General features: G+C 38.3%; 2 protein-coding genes across 11 annotated transcripts in view; both read right to left on the bottom strand.

The window, feature by feature from the left end:
* The window catches only part of LOC135160765 (uncharacterized), a 183,855-nt gene that overhangs the window by 122,125 nt on the left and 38,675 nt on the right, over nt 1-23,055 (bottom strand). The gene's annotated exons all lie outside the window — the stretch shown is intronic.
* Nucleotides 12,972-22,078, bottom strand: LOC135160800 (uncharacterized). Its single transcript, XM_064117825.1, has 3 exons — nt 13,891-22,078; nt 13,689-13,803; nt 12,972-13,552 (listed from the first exon to the last, which is right to left on the bottom strand). Exons 1-3 carry the CDS (start codon nt 13,938-13,940, stop codon nt 13,232-13,234), a joined length of 486 nt encoding a protein of 161 aa, XP_063973895.1. The 5' UTR covers nt 13,941-22,078; the 3' UTR covers nt 12,972-13,231.

Raw genomic sequence — 23,055 nt, 5'->3', positions numbered from 1 at the left:
ACACAGATGTGATCCTCTACATGGAGAACACAATATTTGATGTTTCTATGATTAAATAAATGGAAATACATCAGGGGAAAGGACTTATTCATGCGAAGAGTCACGCTGAGTGAATCTCGAGAGTTTTCATAGGTCATAAATACCCTCCATGCACCCCTCCACCGTCTAATGACTGTTGGTATCAAACTGTCACTGACGATATTAATGTTTTCGGTTTTATCTTCATTTAGAATCATTTATACTGATGGTCAGTTTATTCATTTATTCGAAAAAAAATCGGGGGTTTTGTTCCATTAGAACGGGCGTGACAAAGTTTATATCACATCATCTTTGAAGGTTAAAAAAGGCGTAAGTCTCAAGGAGCGGAAATTGTCTCTACAATTGATATAACCCTGAATACATAAAATAAATACAAACAATTATGGAGCTTCGTCTCAAGGGAAAAATGTAAGAGCTTTTTCCTCACGTGATATTTAGAAGCAAAAATACAAAAATGACTGTTGCGCTGTTTTTCCTCGAAACAATATTCTGGCAAACAATATTATTTACAAAGTTCTGAACGAAATAAACTTCCACTAGGTGTGTGCAATTTTTTGGAAGCTCAAGAAATGATGAAATTGCACGTGATATAAACCCGTGAGTGGATATGAATAAAAATAGAGGATAGATAGGAGACAAGAGTTGAAAATTTTTCGGTGAGAGCCGGAAAATGTATGGAACCACAGTTTGGAAAATGTTTTGGTAAACATTGGGTGCTTTCGTGTCAACGCTTCGAGAGAATCCATTCGGTATTGATTGAACTAGCCCCATTCCCTCTCACAATTTTTTTCTTTTGCGAAAAATGCCCGAAAAAAGGGGTATGAGACAGGAAAAATATAAGAATCCACTCGGGACGAAAGCCCTTCCCAGTCATGTACCACCTTCGCGTCAGCCCTGTTGTTACTCTCTCTCTAATGCCGCTATACGTATGTACCAAACGTATCCTTTGGAAACAAGCCTCGTAACTCGATCTGGTATGCAGTCAGAGATGTTAAGGTTCACTTGCTACTGGTGGATAGAATTGGAATAGAGATAAAAAGGGGAGAAAAAGATGGTGAGACTATCTCGACTGATTTAGTGTGGCAATCGTTCTTTATTTCCCTCAAGGCGACCCTAAGGAGTCTTGTAATAGCCTACCCATACCTGGGCCATATCCATTTGATCAATTTATTGTTTACACGGTGTTGTTCATCCAAAGACTGTGATAGATTTTTTTATAATCGAAAGATTAGATTTTTTTCTTGGCTCAGGTACCAAAATTTTCTACTAATCCCAATGAGTTGCAACATTTCTGGAGATTCTTTCAATCAAATCAATCCGCGATGTTTGAAATTCAATGATCATATTAACGAATTAACCTGAATCCACATGAGGTGGTTAATTAGCGGGGTGGAACGGGGCGGGGCGGTCACGGTAAACATTACAGCCAATTATTAATGGCCTATCGTTTTAGTTCAGTTCTCGAAACTCTATATAATACGTGCGTGTTTCTATCGTGCCCTTTTCACCGTTAATTTATATTTGCCGTTTTATGGGAAAGATAACGACCCCACCGCTTATTTCTAGCGCGTGAAAAACAAGGGAAGTAGGGGTTAATATCAGTATACGAGCAGATATTCCGTAATTGAATGGCCTTTGAGAAAAATCCCACATGAATTTTGCTAGAAAAATTCAATTGAAATTATAATGTGCAGTTGCAAGGGACTCACGGTCATAAGGGCTGTAGCACACTTCATCCAAAGTGTTCTGAAAAATATTATATGAGTGCGGCAAACATGGGAATCTCTAGTCCACAATGTCCAGTATGAGAATCGAAAAGAATGAAAAAAAACCAATGGTTTTTTTTTTTGAATGAAGCTAATAAACTGGATAACGGAAAAAAATTGGCTTCTGGCTCTGTTCAGTTTCATTTCGGCCTTTATCTCTATATTCTGAGTGTACAATGCACACTGCCATGTATAGAAGGTGAAAAGAGAAAAGAGAGGGCGTGTGTAACAGTCCGAAATAAAAAAAAATCATCCGAATGCAACTGCGCCCCTCACATTTTGCTCCATATCCGCTGTATTCACCTCTCACCCAATTTTTAAATTTTTTTCTTTTTTTATTCGTTCGCTCTCTCTCTCTCTAGCCCACCTTTTTTACCTTCTGCCCATTTTCATTCGCCTCGACATATTGCATTTGTTATACGCCAACGGCGAGACGTACATTCACTCTCACTCGTGGATTATTTGCACTTGCCAACAATACCTGAATGAAATGTACTTTTTCGGCTTTTATTTGACATCCTAAAAAATTCGAGATTGTAATTTTATACGACGATGGTTTTTAATTATCAGGAAAATTCATTAGTTCGTAGATTTCAATTATCTTTGTGTTTGCAATGAATTTAATTAGGATGCGTTAATGATGATGTTGTTAAAAATTAGAAGTAGAAGAATTTGAAGAAAAATCGCAGGATCACGAGATATTTTCGTAGTAAAAATAAAGGGCTTTTAAAGGCTCCCGTCAGACTTGACATCACGTTTTTGGTCACATTCTAGCAAAAATATCGTACATTTTATTGAATATATCTAGCATCAGTACATGCAGATTCTCCACGAGCTCAGGCTTCTCAACATGTTGACCTTCCAATACCGAAGAAATTGAGTTGGAAATTGCGAATGTAGATAGGTTGGTGGAATGAAGAGAGTGACGAGGGGATGAGGGTGGTCGAGAGTCGTGATTACAGTGCCGTGTATTCAAATGGTCAGTCTGACCCATACCAATCACACGAACTGTCCCCTGTGGTGGCGTGTAGATCTCTCACACCCTAGTTTGTACCCTCGTCTAACGCCTCCGTACACACTCGGGCTATTTTCATGACCTCACGATGCTAGATTAGATGGTGCTTTGGTTGATAAAAATTCAAAATAAAATGACTCAGTGAAAAATCCAGATAAATTTTAACGAGGAATTGTGATTTTTTCCGGTCGTCGTGCGAAAATTTTTATAGGAAATATCTTTTCCTATTGAGGGAGGGCTTCGATAATAAAAAATAATTCAAGTACCCTTGAAGTAACTATTCAGTAGGAGACCATTATTCCCCGGTTAAGACAATCGATAGGCCGTCGATTTCTCCGAGTGACAAACGTCCATTCTCCAAATAAAACAATCCCCCAGATTTATTATTCATAAAAATCTCCTGACGATCTTCAAAAATTCGGCAAATAAATCGTAAAAAAAATTTTATCGTCCCATAAATATTATCGACTATTATTATACTCGTCAATTACTAGAGAAGAGAAAGAGGGAAAAATGTAGTTATTTAGACACGTCTCATTTAACATCGAGCAGATGCGACAGTCATGCAACAGAAATGAGAGAAAATAAGAGACGAAGAACGGGAAAAAATAAAATTGATTAACGAGAGGGGGACTGATGTGTACAACGATACACACTGGCTAAATGGGGACTAATCATAAAGGACGTGAAAGCGAAGTGAATTAATCAATGGATTAAGCGCAACTGGAGTAGTTTTCGGAGGAATGAGAGGGAGGGGACGGAGATGAGAGTGAGAGTGTGAGGTATCTCGTTTGTCACTGAAATGACTGGACATTTGACAAAATTCCCGGTGGAAATGAATATCATGGGGAAAAACGGGTGGGCATTGGATTAATATTTTGGATTTTTTACCCAGAGCTATTTGTATTTTCAAACGAAAAAAAAACCGACACTCGAAAATCACGATTCAAAGACGTTCTACCCTCGAAGCAAATTCAACCCCATTAATTTTCCAGCCACAGGAAGTCAATTTCAGGTGTTATTGCCTTAATTTGGATTTTTTCATTTGAAAATTTAAATGAAAATTGACTGACGGATGTCAATTTTCATTCCAAAATGAGGTAAGTTTATTCAGACACAGAATAAAATTTACCCTTTCGCATCAATAAATAAACTTTACCCTTTATCCTGCGCAATGGGCATTGCCTCCGATATTCCCCTAAACTTTGAACAAATAAACTTTTCCATAAAGTTTTTCATTACTTATGAAACAAAACTTCAACGTCATTTCAACATGGAGAACCCGATCCGCGAAAATCAATGACATTTACGTCCTTTTGACACCACAATTCATGCAATTCGGCATTATAATTTCTCCCATTTCGCGATATTTGTTGCAACCATGAGCATAAGAGATACCTCCCCCTCATCCCCAAATTTTTGTCATCCTCGTGTACATGCGGACTCTATTCCCGTCTGGATGTCGCCGTTATTCTATGGGTTAGAGAAGAGGAGAGAGGGGGCTTTGGACGTCGTCGGACGCGACGGACCGACGACGAAACTTTGCCGGATGCGCACAGCCGAGCGAGACGTCGGGACGCTCTCGTCCCATGCCTCTTTTCTCCCCTCTCCTTACCCACCCTACCACCCACCCACCCTTCAACATCACCCTTTACTGCATTATCGAATTTCCCCAAAACTTTATGCCGGGCTAATCGAAACGGAAACTGTCCCCGTGATGCGGTAAACAATTTATTTAATACCACGTTACGTAAGACGGTGGGTTTCGCATAAAATCGAGAAGTTGATGCCATTTATTTTCAACTCTGGTCTTATTTATAATAAAAAAAATATTTTTGTTGGAAATTCGGCGATCGAGGCAACGAAAATTGAAGATTTTAGAGTCACAAGTCTTCTATATAAAATCGTTACATAGATTTGTCAATATATGCACTTGTACCACTGATAAAAAAGTTGATATCTTACGAATTAGAGAGGTAAATGTATTACTTGAAGATTTCCGACAATTGAAGAGGGATTCAGTGCTGAACGGTGACAAAAAAAAACCATCGAAAATCGAAACGAGATTCTTCTTTTTAATTTTATTCGATTGGTGAAGAAAAGTTTCTTCCGTTCATTGCTACTATATACAGAATTCTAAGCAGAAGATGGTAACTATCGAACGTCCGGAAATCCGACGCCTCGGCCTTCTCTCGCTGGGGGTATTAAAACTCCCTGGAAAGTTTTCCGACGCGAGCCAGATGGCGTCATTATCGACTCTAACATTCCCACCCGGTTTTCCCCTGTCCCTCGCACACAGAAGATCCTGAATATACACAATTATTTCACGAAAATGCTGAATTTTTCTCCTGAATCGACCATTTCCATCATCTTATAATTCATTAACTAGATCATTATGTTATTCAGGAAAAAACTGGGAATATAGATTTTTTTCCCTCATTTTGAATCACCAGAAAAAAAATCTGTTCATCTGGAAAAATCCTGGAGCAGTAAAACATGTAGTGCATATTAAATGACTCCTGAAAAATTTACGAATTAATTGAATCGTATCTGACCAATTCCATTCAACCATATTTCACTTCCGTCACATTTCACTCTCTCAAACGAAGCGAAAAACTCCACCGCAAAAATTCAATAAAAATTCAAGCATAAAATTACAGCAATAGCCCACCAAAGGACGAGAAAAAAAAATATTGCGACACGCTTATTTGCACCAGTAATTACAGCAAGAAAAACATTAATACCAAGCGACATAGTTCAAACAGAAGTACCTTAATGGCGAGAGTCGAAAAGTTTCAACTCTCAGTGTCGCTCCCTCTCGAGGATTTTGACTCTCTTTATGCTTCATTTTTCCCTCCCTCGCCCCCCCCCTCTCTCTCTTTTTTTTCTACAAAAGTGATTCATTTTTTTCGGCATATTGCGAAGCCCAAAAGTAAGGAGTAGGGGATCGGTCGGGGTGTTGTGGGAGGGAGGTGGCGAGGGTGGGCTTTGTCCAATTAAGCGTCCGGCTTTCGGAGGTACGCGCTAGCTTTTGGGCTTCGCATATTTCTGTCTCGAGAGTTGAGTGGAGTGGAGACCGAAAAGAGAAAAAACTCCACGATTGCGGCTCCATACTTTTCAATCCCTCCCCCATTGAGATGTAAAAAAAAAAAATTGTGCTCGCCTCGAGTATTGCGTCGGATGTCCAACTTATCGCAATTAGCCCAATAATTCGTTCCTGTCTGTACATTTTTTCGACAGGAAGTAATGGGCCCTCAATTGAGGAAAAATTTGTCTTATCAATCCTGACGTATTTTCAAGTGTAAACAGGTGAGGAGAAGAATTTTTTTCGAACCTCATCAAACCAGAAAAATATGTGGATATCGTGAAGCCATCGTCAATGCAAGTTGCCCCGAAAACTCATGAGAAACTAATTTAGGAACTAACTATCCCCTTCAATATTGCTCCCGACAAATGTCAATTTCCCTCCACTTTGATTACGTCGAAAAACTGCATTACTAACAACAAACGACAAGCACTTTATCACAAAATTTTTCCGGACATATTTTCGTGAGTACCAATGTAGGTCGTTCCCAAGGGTTGTGTGGAGGTAGGGTAAGGCCATCCCGAGACTTCGCCGTATTGCCCTTACGTATCATTCCCATTTTCTTTTTCACTGTATATCCGTTTATTTCGGGCACACGGTACAGAGAAATCTTCTTGCCAGCCGGTGCTCTCTCGTCTCACCAATGCCCACTCATTTGTCTCAGCGGTCCGGCTAATGAAATTATAACCAACGGCCATGAGAACCCCCTCAGGTCATCCTCAACTGCCCACCCCCATTGCTTACCACCCCACCGGAGAGCCTCCTCTATTGTCTCAGGGCCCTTGTAACGGTCTAGAGGAAATTGCGGAAAAAACGTGTTCATGTGAATAGATACTTTGAGTACTTTTCCCAGATGACGACTAGATATTGCGAGTACTATTTCGTGAGAAGAAAAAATCACTGATAAATCATCTATGAAAGAAAAGCACCGTGAGGGTATTCAATTTATAGCTTTTGTCTGCATGTACATTTCTAAATCACCTCCAGCAGATATTATCTCGATTAGAGATAAAACCTCATTCCATCAAAACCAGAAAGATTCTCAATCTATTCGACCGTCAAATTTAATCATGTTGACTCATTTTGTCCGACAATGTCACGAAAAATATTGAAAAAATTAAGAAAGTTCGGGAGTTAGCATTTATCGCCTAATGAAAGAAATTCAAGTTTACCCTATAAAGACACTTCAGAAAGTCATCTCTTTGGGGGTGATTTTTCCTCGTGGGAGTGGCACAAGAGCTTATCTCACAATCCCCTCCCTTCGCCTTTTTTTTTAAAGATTGCCCCAGTGTGTCGTATTAACCAGCAAAAGGTGGCTGAATTGGTGTGCAAACCACCCTCAAAAAGAGAGGGAAGAAAAAAAAAAGCATTAACCCCCTGAGGGCTTCAGTGCACGTAAATAGCTACTTGTCGCTTCATTCTGCCCTGGAATATTTTTTACACTGTTCAAGATAATGGCGATAATATTCACGATTAAATCGATGGCAGCCTAAGAGACAATTTTTTTTTAACATAATTAGAGAATTTAGTCTCAACATCACGAGGTGAGTCTATTTTCTTTATGCCCTTGAATTTACATATTAAGTTTAGCCGCGAGTTTTACGATCTTTTTTAATCTCAGTGGCATCACAATTTTCGGTAACCAACCTTAACCCAACGCTAAACCAGTGCCGCTGGCAGTGCTTGCTGGAGGCTCCCCAATAGCGAGCAAAGCGTTGGATGAATATTGGCGAATCGTCAGTTTCGCTCCGGAAACTCCATTCTCGGTCTATAAATTTGAAAATAAATAACCCGACCCATGATAAACACAAACGATTTCGTATCACTATCATAAATTGATTAGACCGGTGGGCAAGGGCCGGGACAATGTTGGCAGTTGCCTCCCGTGAATACTCAGGCAAGCATTCAATCGTGGATTTAATCGCTGAATGATCATTCAGGAAATCTCGATTCACCACCGAGACATCCAGAATCAAAGTCCATCTTCATCAATTCCAAAATATCCCCATTGTCCCCAAAACGCAAATCTATTACACCCACTAACCACAATTCCCCGAGTCACGAAAACGTGAAGCTGACCATGCTATTGTCTCCCTCATTCGTACACATTTCGTGCTAAACCGAAAAGCCCAGAAGCTTTCCAACGTGAAGTTTCAGTTCATGGAACCTAACGTCCAAGCCAGACGACCCGGAACGAGTTTAATTCGACCACCTAAGAAATTTTCAGTGGTATGGTCGCATTCCTCAAGAAACTTCCTGATTGTGTGTCCAGTACCGTAGAAGAGGTGGGAAGAAGTTGATGGGGGAATACGTAAAGGAGAGAGTTGGAGAGACATAGGAGATAGTGGTATCCCAATGGCTGACCACGAGTATTTATGTCTAGGACACCCGGACTCACTCGGCCATCTCGACTAGTTTTCCCACCCACTCTCCCAAACCTTACAAACGTTACACCGGGCCCTACTAATTCTCGTACTCACCCCTAGGAATAGCCCCCGCACTGCACTCTAATGGTTATGGTAATTACCATTCTACTAATTGCCTGTTATGGAATTAACGAAATACGGATTTTTTTTTTCTCGCCTGTGGTATCAATGTTGATAGTGAGTGAAAACATTATTTGAAGAACTAGTCTTTTAGAGAATTAGTGACAAATGAGAACTGTCAAATAATTTAATAGCAATTCGAACCCTCAATATTGAACATTCAACAGTAACTTTTATGATAAATATTCTTCGGTTTAGGACTACGTTTCTGGTTCCCAACAATTGGTCAACAGTTGCAGCTGTTCAAAATGCAAGTTCCGAAGTTATTCTGTCGATTAGTGCTGCCAATCTAGTATTCACAATTTATATTTTACCACCCCTAAAAGTGTCAATAAAACACATCTTTATAATGGATATTGACAATGGACCAAAAATAGTTCAAGTTCCTCAACAATGAGAAATTATTGACACTTAACGATCTCAAATATCCGCTAGCTGTCACACCCACCCTGGTAAGTATTTTGAAGCCACAAAATTGTTGGCGGACAATGTATCCTCTACTTTTCAATGATAGACTGGCTTATGTATACCTAGGTGTCGTCTAAAAGGAGAATCTCACGTTCACATTAGAAATACGCGGAATGAACACCAAAATTCACCGGCAACAGTTTCTAGTTGAAGCAATACTTCGCTCCAAACTTCTAATTACCATTGACTTGGCATTTTTGGTCGATATGTACTTCTCTCCGATTGTATAAGAATGATGGAAATATTTGTGACGTATTCTAAAAGAAACTTTCCACAGGAGTTCTCAGAGAACAATAGAAAAATATCGATAGCCAGAAAAAAAATGTCTCTAAAAATTTTGTCACAAAAGAAGACTAAAAAAGTTCTAAGACTAGTTGTTTCTCGTACTTTTGCTGTGGTTTTTTTTAAATAAAACTTCTATCTCTCACAATTTCCCTCTAAACCTTTCGACTGAAATCCGCACCGTCCACTTTCACAAAGAATAATCCTTGGAGAGCCCATGAATTTTCATCTAAAAAACCAATTAAATTACATTCGGACGAAGTCTTGTTGGTAGAAACTTGTTGCAGATAAATTCCCACCGTCTGACTCTGACGTGAGGGGAAAAAAAACCATAAAATAAACAAATGAATGGTGGAAAAATAAAATAGAATGCCAGTGTAGACGTGAAATCCCCTGAAAGTTTGGAATTTACTCGAATTGCTTGAATGTTTAATGTGCCTTCCACATTTTCGGTGATTCGTTAACGTTAGAAAATAGTTTACTCTGTATTTTCCAATGGCGAGTGAGAGCCGAGGAAAATAAAATTGTGGCATTCAACTGTTTCCAACTCTGTACTCTCCACCTACTCCACCATATCACCACTTCTCGGTCTATCAATTATCTCGTTGAGGAAAAAAGTTTTTTTTTGGGAAATAATAACATGATATTTTAAATCACGAGAAAAATGCTGGGAATTTTTTTTCCCTCCTGTAACTTTTTAATTAATTGCATTCACAGAATTGTGGAAGTGGTAATGATTTCAGGGGTGGAGATACTGCGGAAAAATACGGCTAAAGTTTGGAATAAAATGGGTTTCGATTGACTGGGGTAAGAAAATAGACCGATCACGTCAATCACTCCATCAATATTTCTCTGCGTTAATATAATCCCCGATTTTCCCGACTTACTTAACACAAATCAGCCAACTTTAGACCGAGGTTTTGCCGATAGTAAGGCATTGGCAATAGCTACGCGAATTCATGAAGAAGACACTATGAAAATAGAAACTACCGGAGCCCATTCTTATTCCTCGTGAAAATAAGCTTAAATTCTGTTTGGTAGTCCTTTCCACACAAAAGAAACGATATGTAGAAACGAATAGTGAGGGGTGAGTGTATGAAAGGCTAATATTGTACCTGAAACGTGACCGGTGTACGAACAGTAGTTGAGGAAAAAAAAAGCAATGGCGATAGCCAATGGAGCCTCGGGTGTTGTAAAGATGCAAAGAAAGAAAGAGACACAAGTACCTGGAACATAAAGAAAAAGAAATTGTACATATATCAATGAAATAGATAAAAACGAATTTTTCTTTATATTCAAATCATGTATTCGGAAATATTGAAATCCTCTGGCCTGAGTGGTAAGTTGAGGGTGAGATAAGAAAGAAGAGAGGGAGTTTTTCATGTCAATAGTTTCGGAATAATCTTATAATTCCGACTTTTTGGAACGAAATTTCAATATATTTAACAAATTAAACTCAGTTATCAGGTAGTAATATCGTTTGAAAAAAACAAAATCAACCGGCTAAACGAGTACCTCCGACAGATTGGCAATGCCAACGATGTTGAACGCTTGGAAAATAGTGTTCGAACGATTTCGTTAGAAGAGTTCCTCTCGTTTCTAATCGCATCGGGGGAAAACGATGAAAATCCGGGAAACATGCACGAGAATTGGAGAGGGTGTATGTAGCTGCTAGAGCAGCCTGGTATAGCATCAGAAAAAGGAGGTAAAATGGTGAGGGGATTGAAGGAAGAAAGAGGTGAATGAGACCAATGGAGAAGAGGGAGCAACGTCTGGTACAGACAGATTCCATTCCGGATTGCAGATCTGCCAGCCGCAATCCAGCCTCTGACCGCCAGTTTGACGCAAAAGTTTACCACTCACTTCTATCGTTCCCGTACCCACTCTTTATCCATCCCCTCCCCCCATTCATACATTTTTTTTTGCCTCTCGGGCACCTGGAAAATTGCAATAGAAAATTTCATCAGATCACGTTTTTTGCTTCATCTGCGAAACAAGTTTTGCAAGAGTTTTATATATAAAACGATTTTGAGGGACCAGTGAACGCCGAATGTCAGCTTAGAAATGTTCCAATGATGGCCAACATTGAACCAACTGCAGCAGTGCTGGATCTTTGACCGTCTTCAGCCAGGACACAATACAACTTAGTCTACATATATCATGGGCCAAATCTAACCCATCACACAATGAAATATCCATCAAGTCTTTACGTTTACGTAAAAAAATAGCCACAAGTGCATAATAATTTATTATCCAGTACAAATTATAATTATAATTTTTTAAACGTTCTCCCTGCATCAGCACAGTATAATATACGCTATTATCCAATAATTCAATCAGTCCATAGTGTTGAATATACAAGACCACTCAGTTATCCTACCAAACTCATTCTCACTTTAATAGACAATGGATGTCCCTACAACATGAACAATGAAAATTTAAGAAAATTATTCGACAGATGAGAAAATGGTAATACCTTCGGATTTATGCCTTTCTCTGGCTTTTCAGCATTTACAGCATACAGCAAAGAGACGATCAATAAGATATACAATGTCACGAAACCGGAAAAAAACTGCATTTTTGATCAACGGAAACTACTGGACGATTACTGTGAAGTGGAATGAAAGTCGAACTTCGTCATCACACCGTATTCGTTACTCGATAATCAACTGAAGCAGGTGTTCAATTAGGACTATATGCTCCACTTTCAGAAGCAGCATATGAACAAACAAGTCTCCCACATTTTCAAAACGACACCGAAAAACACAAATATCAATAAAAATGTAGAATAGGCTTTAAATGACAGATATACTCATTATATAATGTCAGCCAGTCGAACGTATCACTTCCCCTCGACTCATTCACATTGCCTTATCAAAGACCATGCAGATGTCAGACAATGGCCGAGACATCAAACTCTCGAGGATATAAGTCCACGAGACTCTGCCCTGCCATTTCTGGGACAGTCATTAGAAGATAGTCATTATCAATATCTATCTAATCTGCTTCGGCTTCATAAAAGTCTACTTAAATAAGAGAATATGATTTCTGATACAAAAAATATAATTACGCTAATCAAATTCGTTTCAGGCAGAGTAAATGTTCAAAATTTGTGTGCAATAGGGCTACACGAATACTTATATAAACTGAAATTAATTGACAGAATTATACCTTCTCCTAATGTGTACGCGGGGAATTTTTTTTATAAAAATTACCCAACTGATCTATCAAAGTATCTCATGAGTAATTACTAGTTCCAGTCATTCCGAAATTTATGTGAAATTAATATACGATTATTAAATTCAATTTAAAATTAGCCCTCCAGGGGGGGAAACGAGGGTCGAAGGTGAGTTTTATCCCAAAAATTAGCCTCGCAAGTCTAATTTTTCCAAAAACACATAACCTAAAAGGGGTTGTAATATTTCGAAAAGTCAATTTGAAAATAGAAAAAACGAGATGCTTCCCCCTACGTCAGACAAGGAATACATTCGCTTCCATCACGCGTCAATTTGACTTTTTTTCTGTTCTATGTATCAATGGCTCAACTTTCATCGTGTCAACACTTTTACGATCAGCAGAGTGACTTCAGCCTTTTTACGTACGAAAAAAAAACTTTTTCGTCTCACACTAACTTTCCTACCTCTCGGTGCATTTCATTTCACGGGATTCCCCGGGCAAATTTATGTACACAAAAAAAGCAGAGCACACGCTTTACGGCCTGACGCGGAGCTATTTCCGAGTGCGGAGGGGGTCAGAAAGGAAAAATACTGTTCGTTTTGATTTTTATTTTTTTTTCTACGATCAACGAGTGACTTACCGTTGAACACATATCGAATAAACGTGAATATCACTGCTGGGATTTATGGATTATATTCTCCCTCTTTTTCTATCTTAAATGCAGTTACAGTTCTTCTCGAATGCGACAGAGATTTAAATGATTTGGAAGATTTAAAAAAAACTTGATGGATGAAGCGAGAGGATGAATTGATGGAAATTGATATTACAAAATAATTCATAATGATAAGCTTGCTCATACAATCATAAAGCCCAGCTTTCCACAGTCAAGCTCATTCAACATAGCTTCACTATTCTTTCGAAATTTCTTGGAAGCTACTTCCACTAACTGTTGCTGACTATTGTGAAATATATCCGTAACTTTACTAGCAGCATATCTATTGAAGAGTCCAAAACCATTGACGTAGATAATCGGTGAATACTTTCCGATAAGCTCAATACGGTCTAACTGGAGACATTTTCTTAACTTCAGATTTAGAGTTCCGCTCATGAGAACTTCATTCGCCGGAAATCCTACGGCGAGAGTTCCATGGTAACTATTTCTCAATATACCAGTCTGCAATAATTAAGTTATTAAATACTGCGATTCTCTTGTTTAACGATAAATTGATTAAGCACATCAATAATCAGGCAACACCTCTCGGAGTTGACATGTGTCATTCTTAATTAAAATTTTTTTAATATTTCTGTACCTCATGTGCACCAATCAATTCCAACTCAGGTACGGTAATTTTGAAGTATATCCTGAATTGACTACCGGTTCCTTTGACGATTGGCTCATAAATCCTTTCCAAATTGGTCAATCCACTAAAATATTTTGGAAACAAAAATTTTTGGTCCATCCAATATTGAATCATTCGTAATTGAATGACAATTCCGTTTTTATTTTCTTACTATAATTGCATCGACGAGAGGATAATATATGAAACTGGTCCATTATACATCCTGTAAAAATCAGGAGGATTTGTCGAACCATTTGAATTTAAAGTACACTGTTTCACTCTTCCTAGTGTGCCGTCAATAATGTCACGCAAGCGAGGCTAGAATTCACGTCAAGTTATCACAGGTGACGTTTCATAAATCATTGGCATACATATATATCCGAAAAAAACTGCTGAATCAAGTGGAGGCATGAGACTCGATATAAGTACAAGTCATCGTGTAAATACTGACAGTCCGAATGAAGTGGAATCCCACTTCATTCCGAGCAGCTGTCCTCCATTCAAATACATTCCGCAACTTGATTCTGATCAGGTAAAACTTGATTCAAATAAATTCTGAAACTCAAATGGCAAAAAATATGATGCCCGAAAATTTTGTGACTTCAGTCATACGCTATCAGCTATTGGTATTCCATTATCACAAGTGATAATTCAAGTTAGACAATATTCAGGAAATAATTTATAATCATATCTCTCTGCTGAAAGTCGGTACTTATTGCAGATATAAATGAGTGAATAAATTATCAAGTAAATCGTACCACGATATGTTCTATATCATTAACTCTCGCTCCATCTATTTCACTTCCATATTTCCTATACAAATTTTCCAGGACATGTCCCATCGAACAATCTGCAAGAAGGTAAAGCATGAGACCAAGATATTGCTCTGAATATTGTCAGTTCAAAATCAATTATGAAATCGTTTATAAAGTCATATGATTCCATTAAAATAATTAACAATCACTTACCAAATAGCTTTTGCGATGAGACACTCATAAAGATAATGCACGATAATAGAAAAACTAAAATTATCGCCGTCATTTTGGTATTGATTGTCGGCGAATGACACGATTTTCTTCAAAACCGAAAAAAATGATACAATGATTGAACTTCGGTGAGTTTCGTCAACTGATGTACCTTCCGAATATACAATTATTCGAACGCCAGTCAAGTCACAAAAAAAAAAAATGAGGGCATAGTTTTAAAATGAAATTCTTTCCAGGTTGCGTAATTGTTCGAAATACAAATGGAATAGATTACACGATTATGAATTTGATCAACAAACTATGTCGGCCTGGGAAATAAGGGCATGGCCACCAATCAACTGTCACCACGTACCATCATTACTTAGTTACAAGTTCGTTCATTGAATTTTACGATTATACGAGACCAATTGCTCGTTTCGCGGGCCTTATTTAAATTGACAAATGATGGAAATGATTTTTATCATGCCTCCTTGACCGCCAAAAAATTCCTAAAATTATCTAACACAGTTACTTCAAAGTGCTGAACTAATTCTTTGGATCATAGGGTCACTCATCCCTCGATTCCCCCTCGGTGTCATAAAGTAGCACTGGGGTCTGTCGTACCGTATTTGCGGATAATATTTACCCCGGCTTGTTCATATTTTCCCTTGTAATAATAATAACTCGTAGTTAGTAACCGCAGGATCAAAGTGGATCATGTTTGATATTTCCGTGTCATTCGTTTGAGTAACGTCAAGTGGGTGAGAGTCCTCACTTATATTAATCCCTTCGCCAATATCACACTTATATACGCCATCTCGTTATCTACATGTCATATATTTTCGTTCCATCACGACTATTTACTTAATGGAGAAGAAAAAAATTTTCAAATATTTTTCCGACTCGACTCAAATTTGTAATATAGTCAATTTTTTCATCTATCCAACATTATGACTCACAAGATAACTTTCTACCGAAATTCCCAATTTTCAAAAACAATGAACACCGAGAAATTCAACCCAAATGGCTACGAAATTTAGACGATTTTGCCGTCGCCGGATGTAATACACCAGTTTCAGTGCTTATTGAGATACAGACGACTATAACTCCTCATGTATGCGCTTTTAGGGACCAGAGGGAATATGGATTGCACACAATGGGGTAAAACTGACTGCTCGGGATGTTGTATAAGGTGAATTTGAAGCAGGCGAGACTAGATATCTAATTAACAGGGTGACGACAATGGAAGAACCATTCGTCGTTCTACGATGAATGCTATCGTTGAATTTTACATGTATGGGTGGTATTTTCACGGGAATATTCGTAACATATATGTCCCTATAACTGGAAAATGAAGAAGTATAGTTGTCAGGTATCAGAGTGTAACAGCTATTCGTTATTGTTCATATAACACGTACACGAGGGGCTTACGGAAAGTCTCATAAATAATATTGAATATTATAATTGAGGAAAAATTTCCGGTGGGGAATTCATGAAGCTATTTTTTGAATACACGACGTCATCTTTGTAGGATTAAATCTCGGAAAAAAAAACTATTCCCGATGAAAAAGATAGGAATACTAAGTGCAATGGAGCGTTTGGCTCAATGAGAGGACGTGAAGAAATAGGAGTGGAGGAAAATCCAAGTAATTAACAACTTTTTGAAGCCCAACGGATAATCTCTCGACAGATTCCCTTCGTTTGGCTGGAAAGAGTTTTTTACCCTCGGTTATATACCACTTTTTTTTTTTTCGTTATGCCTGTCTCACTCCTTCATCCAAGAGCCGTGACCATTTGGCGGGCGAAAGCAAAGTAGACTTGAGCGTCGTAGTCGTCGTCGTTCCGACGATGCCACCCGTGTTTATAATTAAACTTTTTCTTTTTGTCTTCTTTTTATACCACCCCTTCTGTCTTTTCCAATTCTTTTTACAGGGCTGGTAAGTCCTCAGTGATTCTAATTGTCAGGATCCCTCATTTCTACGCGGATTAGAAGACAGACAAATGGATCACGGTAATAGCCCTTAATGAAGAGTGAATATTTTTCATCTCGTTTCATTTGAATTTATTGAATGCTGTCACACCGGGTGAAAAAAAAATTATTCAAAACTTCTAAGTCCATTCGAGGGGAATTTTTGTTTTAAAAAAATCCACTCAAACAATTTTAGCGTTCAGTTATTGATTTATCGGTTTCAATGAACAAAATTGGAAACTTGGATTGGAGCAATTACAATGCTTAATTTACCAAACAATGAGATTCACACTCTATTGATATTGGAGAGTCAGTGGAGAAAAAAAAATTTACATCTTCGTAACTGTGCCAATTTCAATTTGGTTTCTTGAAAAAATCTCATTTGCATCACCTCCACAAGTTTTGTTTATACAATTTGGAATTCATTGATGCAATTGGAAACTTGAGTGGGTCTTTCTCGTCCATCCCTCGGCTATTTCTGATGGAAGAAAATACGGAAAACCATTGAACCATTGCAGACACTTTCCCCATCTGTAACTGGCGGTATTCAACTAAAATCCCCTCAATTAATGCAACTTTTATTATTGTTTCCTTCGCTGGAACAAGTCGAACCTTCCCATTGGTTTCATTGTCTTTTTAGTGTTTCTCATGCTTCACATTTTATATCATTTTTTATTATTTTTCACGTTTGTAGAGATGACACCGTCCATGCATCTCGTACGTGTGAGGAAATGACAGTGGAAGGCATTTTATTTAGTAGAAAATGCATGTGGGTCGAGGGAAAATGCAAAACTTTAGCACGAAACGAGTAGAGAGGAGGAGGAGCGTCAATGGAAAACGTGAGTGGTACGTCGAGAATACGAGATAAACATTTACATGGTAACAGGGGCCGAGATACTGCATGAATAAAATACAACGCTTTCAGGTGAATATTTCTTCAGTTGTAAAAATGTACAAGTTGAAATTAATATCTCATTATTTTTAAAGAATATTTGCATTATAAAAATGCAGAGAAAAAAAATTCAATAAAAATAACCCGAGAGACTTGATACCCAGGGTTTTTCATCGGAACCTATTATCATTTTTACCTGTACATTGCAACATTGTGTAGCCAATAAAATGAAAATTACGAATGTAACGATAAGGATTGACCACAGCCATCTTCCGTTCCCTGTAAACCACCACAGCTCCAATATTCACCAGTACTTTGACCGGAAGTGAAGAGAACCGGTTGGCTCCGGTACCTGGTGCCTTGTTGTTGTTGGTTGTTTCTTGTTAAGCAAACTGATGCACCAAAATTACTGGTTCAACCCCCTCTCCCCCTCGCCCACTCTCTTTTGCTCTAAAGGCTACCACTACATACGTTAACGATATTTGTAGGTATACACAAGTTTCGTGTTCCCTCATACAGTGGCCCAATGGTTACTTCCGTAGGTTCCGGTCTCGGACAACCAACTAATGGTCAAGTCTCTGTATTAAAGTGATCGAGGGACTTCAAAGGCTCCCCCAGCTTGCAAATTTATCGGTTTTAAATTTTTCTAGGGGCGAGGTATCGCCACACGACGATAATGGCTTAATTTCAAGGTTTTCAGGCTATCACTGCATTATTAAATCTTTATAAACTTCATTTGTCGATAGATTGTTTATTGCTACCATTCTTCCTTTTTTTTAAAAATTGTTTATGTCTGTGAGAAAAAACATTCAATCGCCATTAAAGCATGTTCTCATTACTGAAATGAAATTATCATCCACCGATGGTGGTGCTTAATTTTTAAGGTTCGTATTAATGGGGATATTTTTCATGAAATCCCTTATCATCGAATTTCTTAACGACTTTCGACCTAGCATGTACCATACACTCAATAGCCTCCAGAGAATAGCTGTACTCAATCTCAGATGCATTGTACTGAGGCAGTCGCCGGTGTCTGGAATTTATCGTAGCAATTACAAACGGGCACCGTAATCGATGGTCATTAAGGTCGGGTTATTGCCACCCTATTCCCCCCCCCTCCCCCCATTTTCGCCAGAAAAGATTTTTATTAGAAAACCATTAATTCCTCGATGGTGAATCGCGACGATTAATTCGTTACGATCCACTGCCAAAAATTCTTCAGACATTTTCTCTTGTCACGCAAGCGTTAAATCTCTAATAATGAATTTCTGTTATGAAAATTGATTCATCAATTCACAACAAAAAAGAAAATTAATTTTTGTGTAGAAATGGCGTATGCTGCAGCGGCCTCGAATTTTCCCGCGAATTTCGAATAAATAAAGTTGCTCGCCCCAAGTACAATGCGAAGTTTTCATCCCTGAAACCCTAATTGCGATACAATGATGTAATTGTGGCGAAGAATTCTGACATGAATGTCGACAAATGGACTTGAGGGACGTCAAGAAGAATTTCTCAGTAAGACATTCAACAGCCCTCGACGCCCCAATGACGAAATGAATTATATTATTCGGTAGTGGGGGCGAGAGACTGGGAATAATTAAAACTCTCTCGAAAAGGGTGAAATGACTGACAGTGAATTATTCAAGTTCAGAATACTGCACCTGTGATTTTCCATTCGAATTACTCAGAAAGTGCATTAGTCCTTGAGTAGATACAAATGAATAAATATATATATATATATATATATATGTACAGGGTACGTCCTGTTTTTTATCCGCGGAAAAAAGAGAGGAGTTTTTCATTAAAAGGTGCCGTCAAACTCAACTGGCAATTTTTGATAATGTCTATTACACTTTCCTGGTTCAAGGAATGGTTAATTGGATGATTATCGTTTGAGTGTAATCACTGGGGAGTATTGAAGGGGTTGAAAAATTTTATCCGACTGGCAATTAGGTTAATTTTTAATAATGATTAAATTTTACCGTGCTCTCTTTCTTTCTTTATAGGAGCCAGAAAATTATATTCGTTTAAAATAAATCTCACAAAAAAAAGAAACCTTGATGTTTGAAAAATACTCATGAAATTAATCAATTTCTAATTTTGTTGATGACCAACTGGAATATTTTCATAATTCCCCATCATCATATTTAAAAATAAAAACTTTCTATTAGTCAATTAATGGGAGATTATGGTTGTGAGTTATTTCTACGCAAGAACTGAAATAATTTAGCAAATTAAGGCAGGTAACAACAAATATGTAGTTCTAGACTCAAGTCCGTCACAGGACAATAATTTTTCATTCGAATTATCGAGTGCTGCAGCTCTCAGTGTCAAAAAATACCATTACCATGATAATTAAGTTGCGATAAACACTCAATTAAGTTGATTTTGAAACTTTCCATTATCCACTTTGAATATGATGACTAATTAATCTGATACTATTATCGATTGGTAAAGTATTACATTTTCTTTTTCACTTTCACATGTCTCATTAGTATCACAATAAGAAATTCATTCAGTCTTGTAAATCATGATAAAGAAAATATAATGCATTTCTCTTTAATTGACTGCTGATATGGTAATGAAGTATTAATAACGAAAATTACTACCGACCTACTTCCGGTTCTAAATTCTCATCATTAAGTGTTTCCAATGAACGGGACTCATTCATTCGGCACCGCCGTCCCCTTTTAATTACGGAAATTGAAAATAAGTTAGCTATGATAAGGCGCTGCTGTTTCTAAAAGACACGAGGGAAAAAGGGAAAAATCCGGAGAAATAAAAAGGAGAGGCAATAGAAAACAATAGACGAGGGAAAAACAAAAAGTTTTCCCTTCTCTCTTCTCGCTCATGCCTCAACGCATCAAACACACCCTCTTCCCTCCCCCCCAAATTATTCTTTCGCTGGCGAGTGAAAACGTCGCAACATCCCTTGAGACGAGTGTCTTTTCGATAGACTTCAATTATGAACTCCAAAGCATAAAAGAAATTTCAATATTACTGACAAATTTGAAAAGTTTCATAATTGATTCTTCGTGCTTGGGAACAAACGCCAGGTGGAGGATAAAAAGAGGATTCGATTGGGGTGGGGGGATGCGAGAGTGATGAAGCAAAGTGAAAACAATGGAAAAGTCGATCGACGACTGTCAAACGAAAGGATTGATTCTGAAAGTGTTTTTTTTGCGATTGAAAATTCTGCTGTATTTAATTGAAACCAAGGGATGAAGAAGTAATTTTTCTTGGAAAGTTAAAATTGAAAAGAGAAAAAAGTTTAGTCAGATGGAGCATATTTTCCCTAATGTTTGTTAGAATAAATATAAAATCCTCTGTATACTTGTAACCCTTATGGACGTTTCCCTAAAACATCCCCCGACAGCGTTACATCTCATTTGTTTTAACGAAAATTGAATAAATTTTCAAAATCGTCAGTGGTTAAATATAAATTATTATGTTTCTTTTTCAAATTATCTTTTATATCCACAGCTGGATATTTACCTTGATCAATGCACATAGATATAAACGACACACCCTTTTCGAAATCCTCGGATGTTATAAAAGGGTACGAGAGACAGGGATTGAAAGAGGAAACGAGGTCTATTGAATAGCGTAACGATATTCCTCCGTTAGTTGGACATTAATTGGCCCACGAGATCTTTGTGTTTTGTGGTGGGGTGTCGGTTCGTGCATCCATTTTTGGATTATTGTGAGAATCTACGTGAACGGTTGGCTGATTTTATTTAAGAGGATTAACGCAACTCCATGGCAATCCACATCTTTTTGTTTTTTATCTCACTTGAATGTTTTGAATGGTGTATTCGAAGCTGTACATTATGATAAAATACAAAACCCCAGTTTTTCTCTAGAAAATGTGAATTTTCAATGCTGAGTGGAAAAAATGCTGAATTCACATGGAATTTTTTTTCAACGAAAAAAAATGAGAAAATAATCCGCTATCGTGACACTGATTTACAAAATTCTGGCATTATGAACTCCTATAACTCTTCCTGAATCCATCAATACATTGAACATCAAGATCCCTTCACTTCGAAATTAAGAAAAAAATATTCATTGAAGAAAAAGCTCATAAAAAATCAACGATTCCAATACAATCTATTCTCAATTCGGACACCTCTGCTCTTCAATTTTGCTCCCTCACCCCATAACTTAAAAGTATCCAACAAGATACGAATGACCAACGGTCACGTTTTCCCATCCGTCACGTATGCATATCTTGGGACATCCCCCAACTGGAAAACTACCCTTGCCACATTGGTGCCTAGGCTGCCATAGTTGTATATACCGTTGGCTATTTTACCCCAACCCCTCTTCCCTTCACCTCACACTCTCCTTGCCTCCTCAGCACCCCTTTCCTCTTCATCCCCTTCTTCAAAACCCCAGGGAGAATCCCCTGAGCCGGACGTACGTGGTCAACGTGGGCCAAACTGTCGGCAAAGTTACGTAAAATAGTTAGCGACACTTCCACACACCAGTCCCACTCCTTTCTCCACCCCCCCCCCTCTCCTCCACTCATACTCCCCTGGTCCCCTTCTCATGTGCCATCCACTCCCATTTTACCCCCCTTTATTTCATCCACATGTACCTCCTTTACCCTTCAGATGTTTCATGCAGAGGAGAACCGTTGTATCCTGTCCGTCGTCACTGATATATGGCTGAGTACTGGGGACCTCAACCCTTAAGGGGGAGGAGGTGGCAGAAGGTGGGTGAGGGTGAGGTCCCTGATACATGTTGTACGTGACCGATATAACCGGTGGTATGATATGTGTGGATCGTATGGGGCAATTGCTGTTCAACTAGAGGTTTTAGATTTTACATGACATATGTCGATGTTTTCCAGGGGTTGAATTTCAAATTTTTAATGATTTTTTTTTGGGGGAAAGCACTGACACTAAATACACCTAATATTATTGGACCGAAATGCTACTTCTTCAAGTCCTTCAGCATTGGTTCAACAACGATGGCCTCAAGTATGAATGTGACAACAAAGCACAGACTGTACTCATCATCATCAATCTAAAAGTCATAACACGAAGCCAAGATTAATTATCAGGGGGAACTTTACTTGTTTTATTCATTCAGTCAAATGTTGCATGTCATTATTAACGAAAACGAGGATAATTGGACAACGATGTTGATGCTTGTCTTGGCTCTCATATCACCATTCCTATTCCCTGAGATTCTGAGGACTGCCCTCGGGCAAAAACCAAGGAACAACTTAGCCACTACCACTACCCCTTCCTACAATTCCAGGGTGGACAAGTGAGTGGAAACCAGTTGTGAACAATTTTATTCCATTGGTGTATAACGCATACTAAAACTTACTTCGCTCTGAGGCGTAGCTGGTTGTGTGGCTCCCCTTGCTACCCCTCTGGCACACACAAGCCCGAGAAAAGCCTTCCTTCGACACTAACCAAGAGGGGTAAGAGGGTGAACTGGAGAATGAGGGGGCTCTAAACACCAACTTCAACTCACTGGTACTGAGTATTGTACCTC

The sequence above is a fragment of the Diachasmimorpha longicaudata genome, chromosome 3, assembly GCF_034640455.1.
Source record: "Diachasmimorpha longicaudata isolate KC_UGA_2023 chromosome 3, iyDiaLong2, whole genome shotgun sequence".
NCBI lineage: Eukaryota > Metazoa > Arthropoda > Insecta > Hymenoptera > Braconidae > Diachasmimorpha > Diachasmimorpha longicaudata.
The sequence above is the reverse complement of the archived record's forward strand: the minus strand, read 5'-3'. Positions and strand labels throughout refer to the sequence as shown.